A 13,228-nucleotide genomic window follows, 5' to 3' on the forward strand; every position below is an offset into this window, starting at 1 on the left:
TTCCTTCTACTAACTTTGGGTTTTGTTTGTTCTTCTTTCTCTAATTCCTTTAGGTGTAAGGTTAGATTGTTTATTTAAGATTTTTCTTGTTTCTTGAAGTAGGCTTGTATAGCTATAAACTTCCCTCTTAGAACTGCTTTTGCTGCATCCCATAGGTTTTGGATCATCATGTTTTCATTGTCATTTGTCTCTAGGTATTTTTTGATTTCCTCTTTGATTTCTTCAATGATCTCTTGGTTATTCAATACCGTATTGTTTAGCCTCCCTGTGTTTGTGTTTTTTACGTTTTTTTCCCTGTAATTGATTTCTAATCTCATAGCATTGTGGTCAGAAAAGATGCTTGATGTGATTTCAATTTTCTTAAATTTACTGAGGCTTGATTTCTGACCCGAGATGTGATCTATCCTGGAGAATGTTCTGTGCGCACTTGAGAAGAAAGTGTAATCTGGTGTTTTTGGATGGAATGTCCTATAAATATCAATTAAATCTATCTGGTCTATTGTGTCATTTAAAGCTTGTGTTTCCTTATTAATTTCTGTTTGGATGATCTGTCCATTGGTGTTAGTGAGGTTTAAAAGTCCCCCACTATTATTGTGTCACTGTCGATTTCCTCTTTTATAGCTGTTAGCAGTTGCCTTATGTATTGAGGTGCTCTTATGTTGGGTGCATTCCTATTACCATTTTCTTAATCGTTTTGGGTTTGTTTTTGCAGGTCCTTTTCTTCTCTTGTGTTTCCCACTTAGAGAAGTTCCTTTAGCATTTGTTGTAGAGCTGGTTTGGTGGTGCTGAACTATTTCCTTTCCCATGTTAGGGAAGTTTTCAACTATAATCTCTTCAAATATTTTCTATGGCCCTTTCTCTTTCTCTTCTCCTTCTGGGACCCGTATAATGTGAATGTTGTTGCGTTTAATGTTGTCCCAGAGGTCTCTTAGGCTGTCTTCATTTCTCTTTATTCATTTTTCTTTATTCTGTTCTGCAGCAGTGAATTCCACCATTCTATCTTCCAGGTCACTTATCTGTTCTTCTGCCTCAGTTATTCTGCTATTGATTCCTTCTAGTGTATTTTTCATTTCAATTATTGTATTGTTCATCTCTGTTTGTTCCTTAATTCTTCTAGATCTTTGTTAAACATTTCTTGCATCTTCTTGATCTTTGCCTCCATTCTTTTTCTGAGGTCCTGGATCATCTTCACTATAATTATTGTGAATTCCTTTTCTGGAAGGTTGACTATCTGCACTTCATTTAGTTGTTTTTCTGGGGTTTTATCTTGTTCCTTTATCTGGTACATAGCCTTCTGCCATTGCATCTTGTCTTGCTATGAATGTGGTTTTTGTTCCACAGGCTGCAGGATTGTAGTTCTTCTTGCTTCTGCTCTCTAATTTTTTAAATAAATTATTTTATTTTATTTATTTTTGGCTGCATTGGGTCTTCGTTGCTGTGCATGGGCTTTCTCTAGTTGCGGTGAGCGGGGGCTTCTCTTCGTTGCAGTGCACAGATTTCTCATTGCGGTGGCTTCTCTTGTTGCAGAACACTGGCTCTATGCACGCAGGCTTCAGTAGCTGTTGGACATGGGCTCACTAGTTGTGGCTCACGGGTTCTCGGACGCAGGCTCAGTAGTTGTGGCACATGGCTTAGTTGCTCCATGGCATGTGGGAATTTCCCGGACCAGGATCAAACCTGTGTCTCCTGCAATGGCAGGCAGATTCTTAACCACTGCGCCACCAGGTAAGTCCCTCTAATTTAATACATATAAAGGGAGGAAATGAAAGAAGTCAGTGTGCTAAACATTTTACAAAAACTGTATTATTTCTTCACTTAATCCTTGCCACCACTTTGTAAGTCAGATATTATATAATATTATATAGTGCAAGGGCTGGGTGCCAAAGACCCTAGGAGTTATAGCCAAAGGGCAGATACCAAAGATGAAGTTGTGGAAGATCAAATCAAGAGTGTTAGAAATCCAAACCATTTCATTAAGAACCAAGACCCGAGCCGGAATGGGAGCCAAGGTACTGGACCAATGGGACAAAGACCCAGGAAAGCCTGAGCTAGATTGTTTCATCAGGAGGTCCTTTTGATGAATTCAAAAATACATCCCTTTAGCATCCTTTTGTAGAATCCAACCAGGATCTTGTGAGTGGACCAGGTTCATTTAATGGTACCGGAAGAGAATAGACACTACACTAGCCTCTTGACATTTTGGAGTTCATCAATCACATTTATGTTTAAAAAATAGAGTTGCTACACATGCATGAATATTTACATGTAAATGTATAGAAAAGGTCTAGAAGGATATGCACTAAACATATTGAAAAACATTGGTTCAGTCTTTGGTAAGATGAACAGGATTTGCGGGAGGAGTTGGGATACCAGGGTATTTTATATGTTTGCTTTGCTTGAATACTTTTGTGATTTTTATTTAAGGAAAATTTATTGCTAAACAAAAAAAGCTTTCATTCATTCAACAATTTTTTTTTTTTTTAAATATATTTTGGCTGCACTGCACGGCATACAGGATCTTAATTCCCTGCTCAGGGATCGAACCTGTGCCCTCTGCAGTGGAAGTTCAGAGTCTTAACCACTGGACCATCAGCAAAGTCCCTCAACAAACATTTATTGGATGTTCACTATATACTAGGCACAATGCAAATATCTGAAGTAAGATATAGACCCTACCCACAAGTTCATTGTCTGGTATAGTCTTTTTCAAATTTTGGGTCATAGTCCTTTAGCAGATTCTGAAATTAAAAATCATTGGGTCATATTGGATTATAACTCAAAGTATAAAATAAAATATCCATGGGTCAATACTGATGTAAATAAATGGTTGAATAAATAAATAAATAGGTAGAATAGATCTCCTGTGCAGCAGAATTTCAAATAATTTTATGTAGATACTCCCACCTCAAGGAGATCAAACTAAAATCCCTACCCCTTAAACGTGGGCTGCACGTAATGAATTCCTTCCAACGAGTACAATATGGAAAGGGCAGGGGATGGGGTTAGGGAATAACTTTACAGTAAATAAACCTGACAAAAACTACCTCAGCCAGGTGACCAAGGTAACATCAATAGTGATAGGTCATGTTGGTAGTATGTGCCCTTGATAGGATGTGATGAAAATGGCACTTGACCTCTGTTGTCTTCCTCCTCAAAACCCATATACCTAGTCTAATCATGAGAAAAACATCAGACAAATCTCAATAGAGGGACATTTTATAAAATACCTGATCAGTGTTCTTTAAAACTGTCAAGGTCATCAAAAACAAGGAAAGTGTAAGAAACTGTCAAAGCCAAGTGCATTCCAAAGAGATGTGAAGATTAAATATAATATGGGATCCTATAACTGAAAAAGGACATTCAGTAAAATGTAAGGAAATCTGAATAAAGTATAGACTTCAAGTAATAATAATGTATCAATTCATTAATTGTAACATATGCACCATACTAAGATGTTGATAATAGTGGAAACTGGGTGTGGAGTATATGAGAACACTCTATACTGTCCTTGCAATTTTTTCTGTAAATCTAAAACTATTCTAAAAAATAAAATCTATGGAATTAAAAAAAATATGTCAGTGGGCCACAACTAGCATTTTTCCTCAATATTTTGTCGTGACGATTTTCAAATATACTACAAAGTTGAAAAGAATTTCACAGTGAATTCCCATATACTCACCACCTAAATTCTACCATTAATCTTTTACTATATAGTCATCCATCCCTCAGTATCCGTGAGGGATTGGTTCCAGAGTTCCCCCACATACCCAAATCGGTGAATGTTCAAGTTCCTTATGTAAAATGGTTTAGTGTTTGCATATAACCTACGCATATCCTTCCGTATACTTTAAAATAACTTAATCTAGAAATAACTCTAAATTACTTTTAATATCTAATACAATGTAAATGCTATGTAAATAGTCGCCAGTGCACAGCATATTCAAGTTTTGCTTTTAGGAACATATTGGAATTTTTTTTTTCCCAAATATTTTCAATCCATGGTTGGTTGAATCTGTGGATACGGAACCCATAGATCTAGAGGGCCGACTGTACTTACTTTATCATATATCTAACCATCTATCCATCTGTCTACCCATCCATTAATTTATCTTAGTTTTTTTGGTGCATTTCAAGGTAAATTATAGGGAGTTCCCTGGTGGCCTAGTGGTTAGGATTCCGGGCTTTCTCTGCCATGGCCCGGGTTTGATCCCTGGTTGGGGAACTGAGATCCTGCAAGCCAGGCAGCACAGCCCGCCTCCCCCCAAAAAAGGTAAATTGTAGACATCAGTACATTTCCCCCCAATACTTCAGCATGTATATCATTAACCGGAGTGTTAGTTTCTTTTTATATAAAATTTACATTTGGTGAGTTTCGAAAAATCCATACATCTGTGTAATCCAAACCCCTCACAACTGCATTTTTTACAAAATGAAAGGTCATAGAAGACACTGGAGTACAATACACAAAGTATGGGCGAGTACTGTTTTATGAACTTCCATTCAGATATGTATGTACCTGTATACTGACTGGGTCACAATGTAAAATATATCACAGCGTAAAATATATCACAGTAAAACAGTGAAAATCACTTGTCTGGTAGGGGAGCTCAGAATGTAATCAAATAGTGATTATTTAGGGTGACAGGTTTTGTAAGATACAGTGATGGGTTCAAAGAAAAGATAGCCAACTTTTTGTGGTTAGAAAAAGGGATTGGGATAGGCAGGAAAGGCTTGTCTGAGGAAGAGGTGATGAACTATCGTAATGACATTGGCCAACACTTAAATAGCACTCACTTCATGCCAACTGCCAAACACTGTTCTAAGAATGTTACATATACAACTACGCCTCACAACCTAGAAGGTCAGTACTAATATTATTCCCATTGTACCTCAGACTGAGTACAGAAAGATTAAGTAATTTGCCCAGGATCACAAGGCTAATAAGTAGTAGATCCAAACAGTCGAGCTCTACCTAGTTCATGCTTTTGACTATTATACCTTACGAGTACTATACATTTTTTGGTGGAAATTGGCTTTGTAACTTGGGGGATTTTATTTCAGTCATTTTCATGGGGCAAAAACAAAGTTTTTGTCTAATATTCCCTGAGTGTGTGTGTGTGTGTGTGTGTGTGTGTGTGTGTGTGAGTTGTACAATATTATGGTTCTGGGGTACATAGAAAGCATTTAGAGCTAGAAAGGATGTTAGCCATCATCAAATAACATTTTCATTTCCAGAAACTTCCTACTCTACTGTTTTCATGCAGTGAATTGTTTGGTATTTTCCATTAATTGTGCAGCAGCATTAGAAAAGATAATGTTGAGTTGATCATTCCCAAAGATACCTGAAGCTGATGCTTATTAAGCTTAAATGGACATTAATGACACTAATACACTGAGTGAGGCAGAGGCAGTGTGATAAATTAAAGACAGCATTATGAGTCAAGAGACCAGAATTCAGGACTTCACTGCATCTCAGATTACCAGTTTTCCCATCTACAAAATGAAGGGAGTGCACATCAGAGATGACAGATACAAGGTGCATATGTTGCCACACCCTGCTTCCTAACCCACAACTGACATTACTAATTATTCATGACATCCTCTTGCTCTGAACCTGAAAACATCTTCGGAATCCTTCCCAACACAGTGCTCAATGCAGTTAGTACAGTTAATCAAAGTTGGCACCCACGTTGAAATTTATTTGTCATCTTTGGGTATGACAACCTATAAAGATTCTTCCAGTTCTAACTCCCAGAAATACACCATCAGAAGTATGAAAACTGTGCCCAATTCAATACTTACTTCAGTCTTTCCAGTCTGTCTTTTCTCTAAGCATTAAGTTTACATCATGTAGGGGACTGGGACGCTGATCTGTTTATATTCTACTGTGAATCTACCCACCTCCCTAGTCTTGGCCTTTAGGCATCCTAGCACCCTTTGTGTAATGTCTTCCTCAGTAAAGTTTCTTTTTTATTCTTCCTTGATTTTTCACACACATTCACACAAGTTCTTGGGTGTGGAATCTCCTAACTTCTTGGCAATCAAGACATCTTTACCAGCCCGTGTGTTGTTGAATGCAAAGAGTATATTAACAGAGGAAGTTCATATCTGTACCCTGACCACTCCCAGCACTTGGCTAAGCATATTCCTTCTTATTGCCCTACCTCAGTTTCATAATTATTTGGTCTCCCTCCTCCCTGATAATTAGTAACCAGGATAGGTGCTTATGTCATTCATCTTCAGTTCTCAAACACGTACCTGTCTCTGAGTCTCCACATTGTATATTTTGGTGTTGTATATTGTGTAATAGAAATACTTTACAGTTTTGCTTGTCCGCTTTATTACCAGTGTGTAATCCTACAGTTGTAAATCGTGTAATTGTTTATGAGCGTGCAAAAAAAAAACACTGTATTCAAGTCTTTAGATGCCTTCAGCTACTATTTCCAAGACTTGTGTCCTAATGAGTATCAGTTCAGCACGTCCTTGTTTGTCATCCTTGCTCTTGAAGTCAGTGGGAAGGAATGCTGTGCTTGTAAGGTGGAAACCAACTTGATCCCTTGGTGTAGCATCTCAGTGGGATCATTTTACATCTCATTTTACCACTTAATGCAACCAGGACATTTAAAGGCAAAGGTTTGGCCATGAGTACCTTTGAGACAATATTTTTTTCTTTTACCTGGCAGTTGGAATCCAGGGTATAGGATTGTCATTTCTAACTTTCATAAAGATCGTTTTAAGATAACTTTGCTGAAAGGGCATAAAGGAAAGGATGGTAATCTTAATTTATTAGTCATCTGCCATAATTTTTACTGGCAGTAATTTGTAAGGAGGATAAAAGCAGGACTTAACACCAAACGATTAAATAACACAGAGTATTTTGCAATGTCACCTACAGTAGTGAGTTTATCTTCCTGGAAAAGGGAGTGAATGACCACAGGCCTCCCCCTGTGGCACAGCTGTCGATCCCCGGCTGAGCTGGTCTAGATGACACCCTGTTCTGCACACCGAATGAACACAGCAGCCCCAGGCTTTGCCAGACTGGATCTGCCTCTAACCAGCTCTTAATGTTTGGAATTGTTTTGAGATAACCTCCTGTCTGATAGGGTTTAGGAAATAAGAGATGAGCTAGGAAGGCAAAAAATAATATAAAAATATTATCTCATCATCTGTTGCAACTATTCTGTAAAATTATTCCAAGTTTTAAAATTTGGCTTAAGAACTATTGTTAACCCTGGTCTTTTGCACTGATTTTCAAAGATGCTACAAAATGTGAATATGATATTGTAAGATTGGCCAATGAGACAGCTCTGATGCTCATGAAGAAAGAACTGGCCATTGGTCAATATTGTGCGCTTTTGCATTGATTATTTCAAAAACTATATTAAGTATAAGAATAACAAACATGGGATTCAATACAGCTGAGTTTGAAATAAACCCACAAGCATGAATGAGGAGGAGTAGGGGTGTCATGGATCTGTGCATGCGCTTGGCCTCTGACCTGCATCTCACCCCTGATACACAGTAATCCAGGTACGCTGGGTGCCTTAACATCTGTAAAATTCAGTTTTCTTGTCCTTAAAGTCCCTGCCGCAGAAAATTGTGATAACTAAATAATGTATGTAAATTGCTCAGTACAGACCCTTGTAGGACTTGTTACAGGGCCTTGTACGAGGACTTTGACAAATAATTGATGTTACTACTGCTTTCAACACTAAGGAAAGAAGAGCTTCACTACACATCCTGTCTCCATTGTCCATAGAATAAATTTCATATTCCTTAGCATAACTTCTAAAGCCAATTTTATCTTATTTGAGCAGCTCAATTTCCTATGACCATTCTTCTTGCCCCCTGACCTGCAACCAAAGTGAACTTCCCAGAACTTTCATACCCCTATTTTCTGTGTCTCAGAGTCTCTCCCTCTGGGTCATTCTTCAAGATCTTGCTTAAATGCCCCTTGTCTGGGAAGCCATTCCCAACTTTCCCGTGATGCTCCTTGTCCCTCCCTTTTGTGCACCACAGAAGTATACCCATCCCAGTTATAACTCATCACCTTGTACTGCTGTTATTTGTTTACCTATCCAGTACCTTTGCTAGGTGTCATGATCTGAAGATCAGAAATCATTTCTTCTTCATCCATATTCTCCTTCTGGTGCTTGACACATAGTTTGGTGCCCAACAAGATTGATGAAACAATTGAATGAATATGAGTAGAGCTACTGTAGATACTAAAAAATGTTTTGGAGGATAACTAAGGAAAATTTATCTTTAGTTATTTATTAAAGTCTCATTTAGTTCATAGGAGTGAAGACCAATGTTATCAGAAGACGTTTTACTTCTGGTTCATCTATGGAACACGTTTAATATGATTCTTGAGAAATTTGATCTTGCCTTTCTGTTGTTCTTTTATTCTTCAGGTTCTGGTTACAGCTACCCCTCGCCATAACTTTTGAACTATATTTGGAAAAATACTGGCCAGAAAAAAAAATGATAAAATTTTTCCTCATGGTGAATAAACAAGGGCAGACCCGACTTTCTAAGTACTATGAACATGTGGAGATTAATAAACGTACGCTTCTGGAAACAGAAGTCATAAAGAGCTGTCTCTCTCGATCCAATGAACAAGTAAGTTTCTGATTCTCTTTGATCTCTGCATTCAACTCAGCAGTGGCAGATTTATTATTACTGAGTCGCAGGGCCCATCGTTTTCTTTGAACTACATTCTTTCAATAGCTATTAGGGAAAATTAACAAATGAAGTGAAATGAAGACTGCCGCATAGCTCTCTTTACATCCCCTTAAGGAAAATAAAAGCAAAGAAAATCAGGAAAAGTCTTGGGTTCATATTTAGGTCAGCATATTTGTCTTATTGCACTATGGAAGTGGCAGCTCAAATTTAAGCCTGCTAATAGACATACCTTTTTTTTTTGTTCATATTAATTCAGCCCTTGGAACTCTTAGGAGTGCCTGTAGCAGACAGCTTTCTTTAAGCCAAAAGATGAAGGACAGATGACCAGTATAGAGGGGAACAGTCAAGACCCACTTTGTGCCGGAGGATAATAACATGATTCTCATGTGGAGTGCAGTTTTTTTCTGCTTATCATTTTTATAAATTTACCACCAACATAATACTGGAACAAGTAATTTAAAAACAAAACAAACTTGATTTGGACTTGTCTTATTTTATTATATAGATGGGAGAAATGGAAGTTAAAAAATTCATATGAAACAACAAATCTATCCATTCTGCCAAAATTGAGGTTAAATTAAATCGTTAAAATAATAGTAAACAGGAATTGTAAAAACTGAGTCTACTTTTACGAAGGACTTTAGTTGGAGAATTACTTAGTCTAGGCCCTAAACTTGGAATCCTTTGGATATCACTGAGCAAACTAATGCAAATTCAGAAAGCTTATTTAAATCTCCCATTAATTTTGCTAGTTCTCTTTTTCACTGCATATGTAGAAAGGCTCCTCGTGGGAACCACTGGTAAGTCATAAAATATTAAGCTACATCAGTGCTCACAAGTTACACATTAGAACTGTGTTTCCCTTGGCTTCTAAATTGATTTTCCAGTCAGAACATCTCAGAGTCCTCTTTGAATTACTACTTTGGACTGCTATGGCACACACTGCTTTATGTAGTTGTCAAAAGAAAACAAAAACTATTAAAGGACTGTGTTAATAGCCACATACTTTAAGTAAAGGTAAACAAACTGCAGAAGTATTTCTGTTTGAATCTTTCTACAGAATGTAGGCACTCTACAATTTCATAGTTTTCACTAATAGGTTACCCTCTGAAATAAATGCTTTGAAATGAACATACCATTAGATATTTTTGAAGCATTCTAAATTATCTTAGATTTTAAAGGGAACCCACTGGGCTTTTAGCATAATCAGGTACCAAAGTAACACAATCTCAGCTTCATTTTTATTTTATCCACAGAGGTGCTTGGATACTTTTTTTTTGAATGTCAGAAACTCCTGAGAGGCTTTGAAAAATGTTCCTCAGTTCTTTCAAATAGATTGTGTTTCCTTGAAAGATCTGACTGACCAGAAATAATACTGGCTCTACAGTGAACCAAAAGCTGCAGAATGGTCCTGGACTTAATTCTTTCATCCTAATGTCAAATAAAAGCCTCAAACACCTCCATTATATAGATCGTTGAATGGCTTTCCCGTGGAAGAAATGCCATAATCAAAACTTGCAGCTTCGGAAATTCCTTGGCAGTCCAGTGGTTAGGACTCTGTGCTTTCACTGCCAGGGATGCGGGTTTGATCCCTGGTTAGGGAGCTAAGAGCCCACAAGCTGTGCAGCATGGCCAAAAAAAACCAAAGCAAAACAAAACAAAACAAAAAAACTTGCAGCTTCATTCCCAGGTACATCTGAGCACCATAGAGCAACATATCCCAGTGCAAAAAGTCATACCATTCTTGCTCAATCACATTTGGTCAAGCACACCCAAAAATCCAAAGGAAGGGCAACACTGTACCTTCAGCCTGCTGTCCAATTCCTGTCCACCCAGTGCCTTCCTCTCCCCCTTTGTACAATGGCTTTAGGAGAGAGATGAATGGGAAGGGAGTTGTTTCCTCCACTAGTCAGTAGTGGTAAGCTAGTTATTAATTCCTATAAAGCAATATTTACAATGGGAGATTTTTGTCTAGTATCTGCCACACAAAAGCCATCTTTAAATTTATAAAAAGAGCTTACATTGATTCTTCTGAAAAAGAAATCAAGATTTTTTCTTTTTTGCATGTATGTATGCTCTGTATATTTGGCTCTTGAATGACTATCAGATAGTACAAACGGAAACTCTAATTGCTTCCAAAAGAGCCCAGGGGAGATGGAAAGAAGAAAATCTTCTTTATCATGTTGGTTTATTTTCACTTTTGGAGGCAGTCTAAAATGCTGATTATTTAGTAGCCTTTTCTTTGCTGGCTGAGTTCCACACAGAGCCAAGCAAAGGAATGAGAAGAAGTACAGGTGGGAACCCATGTGAACATTCAGACATTTTTCCAAGACCACTTCTCCGCCTCCCACTAGAGATGCTTCCAAGCATTCCCCTGAGTACTGTGAGGAGGCGGCCAGCAAAGACCGTGTAACATCTTAATGTTGAATATTTCTAGGAATGTGTTGACAGATACTCAAATCAGAACCTAGAAATTATGCATGCCATTTTGAAGAAATCCCTGTCAACCATAGGAATTAATGTCTAATTGTGTTTTGTCTAGTGCTCTTTCATTGAATATAAGGATTTTAAGCTGATATATCGGCAGTATGCAGCTCTCTTCATTGTGGTCGGAGTTAATGACACTGAGGTAAGATAATAGAAGAGCTTATGGAAAATACAAGAAAATTAGGAATAACAGTCTGATTTTATTTTTTTTAATAAATTTATTTATTTATTTTTGGCTGCATTGGGTCTTCACTGACACGTGCTGGCTTTTCTCTAGTTGCAGTGAGCGGGGGCTACTCTTTGTTGTGGTGTGTGGGCTTCTCATTGCAGTGGCTTCTCTTGTTGCGGAGCATGGGCTCTAGGTGCGCGGGCTTCAGTAGTTGTGGCACATGGGCTCAGTAGTTGTGGCTCGCAGGCCCTAGAGCGCAGGCTCAGTAGTTGTGGCTCACAGACCTAGTTGCTCTGTGGCATGTGGGATCTTCCCAGACCAGAGCTCAAACTCGTGTCCCCTGCATCGGCAGGCGGATTCTCAACCACTACGATACCAGGGAAGCCCAACAGTCTGATTTTTATTCCTCCTTAAATTGACATTTTCTTCCCCACTTACCTCCATAACAATTATCTTGACTCTTGAAGGATATTGGTTTTTATCAAGGCTGGGGAAACTGTGTGGAAGAGATAAACCTAGGATTTTTTTTGGATTAGATGAGCAATTTGTGGAGAAGCACAAAACCACAGAATGCCTTCCTCGACCCTAAGCAATACCAGTTTCCTGCCCTCATTCTGTGTAGCACAGTGGGGCAGCTTAGCCAAGGGTAGAGGCCAAACAACTGTGGCATTAAACATAGGCTGTAATTTCAGAAGGCAAACTGTAAATATGATTGTGTTGTAATTACATCTCATCAGATATAGTTCACCTTTTCAGAAATGGTCAGTCCCAGATCAGTAGCACCCTTGGCCATGGAATCCCTGAAAGGGTATTTAAGATCTAAAATAGTTTGAAATCTCAGTTGATTGTTTTTTTATCCATGAACCAAACTTTGAGATGGTTTCCCCATCTTCACAGATGGAAAAGTGATGACATGAAGACCCTGGGGGAAAAAAAAACAAAAAAAAAAACCTGGCTTCAGCCAGTTGGTGATGAAGTCAGGGAGTAGACCTCAAAACTCTATAATCACCAGACACAATCTGGTTTCAATTCAGCTAGATTCATCTTGGACTTTTCAAAAAATCTTAGAGGTTAAGGTTTTCTACATTTCCCCTATTGATAAGCTTCTTTTAAACAAATAAGTCCTAGAACTATTCTGAATATTTGTCAGTAGGAAGCTGCTTTGCTCACATTATCTGTTTACCAAATGCTCTAAAACCTGGTTGCTGACTGGGCAGCTCCATGTCTGATTTCCCCAATAGGTCATATTAAAACTAACTGCACCCGGTAATTCCCTGGTGGCGCAGTGGTTAAGAATCCGCCTGCCAATGCAGGGGACACAGGTTCAAGCCCTGGTCCGGGAAGATCCCACATGCCACAGAGCAACTAAGCCCGAGTGCCACAACTACTGAGCCTGCACTTTAGAGCCCGTGAGCCACAGCTACTGAGCCCGCATGCCACAACTACTGAAGCCCATGCACCTAGAGCCCGTGCTCCGCAACAAGAGAAGCCACCACAATAAGAAGCCCGCGCACCACAATGAAGAGTAGCCCCAGTTCGCCGCAACTAGGGAAAGCCCACGCACAGCAACAAAGACCCAATGCAGCCAAAAAATAAATAAATAAATAAAATTTTTTAAATAAATAAAAATAAAACTAACTGCACCCTTCCTTTTTTATTTCAGAATGAGATGGCGATTTATGAATTCATCCATAACTTCGTGGAAGTTTTAGACGACTACTTCAGCCGAGTGGTAAGTCTAATGACAAAAAAATGGTGTTTGGTCTCCCCTGGTGGCGCAGTGGTTGAGAGTCTGCCTGCCGATGCAGGGGACACGGGTTCGTGCCCCGGTCCGGGAAGATCCCACATGCCGCGGAGCAGCTAGGCCTGTGAGCCATGGCCGCTGAC

General features: G+C 38.7%; 1 protein-coding gene across 1 annotated transcript in view; it reads left to right on the plus strand.

Moving 5' to 3' along the window:
• The window catches only part of AP4S1 (adaptor related protein complex 4 subunit sigma 1), a 47,368-nt gene that overhangs the window by 15,160 nt on the left and 18,980 nt on the right, over positions 1-13,228 (plus strand). Inside the window, exons 2-5 of the mRNA XM_007113367.4 lie at positions 1,528-1,725; positions 8,415-8,622; positions 11,228-11,314; positions 13,005-13,073. Of these exons, the coding sequence (XP_007113429.2) occupies positions 1,528-1,725; positions 8,415-8,622; positions 11,228-11,314; positions 13,005-13,073 (562 nt within the window). The remainder of the gene's footprint in view (positions 1-1,527; positions 1,726-8,414; positions 8,623-11,227; positions 11,315-13,004; positions 13,074-13,228) is intronic.

This window comes from Physeter macrocephalus, chromosome 11 (genome assembly GCF_002837175.3).
Source record: "Physeter macrocephalus isolate SW-GA chromosome 11, ASM283717v5, whole genome shotgun sequence".
Lineage (NCBI taxonomy): Eukaryota > Metazoa > Chordata > Mammalia > Artiodactyla > Physeteridae > Physeter > Physeter macrocephalus.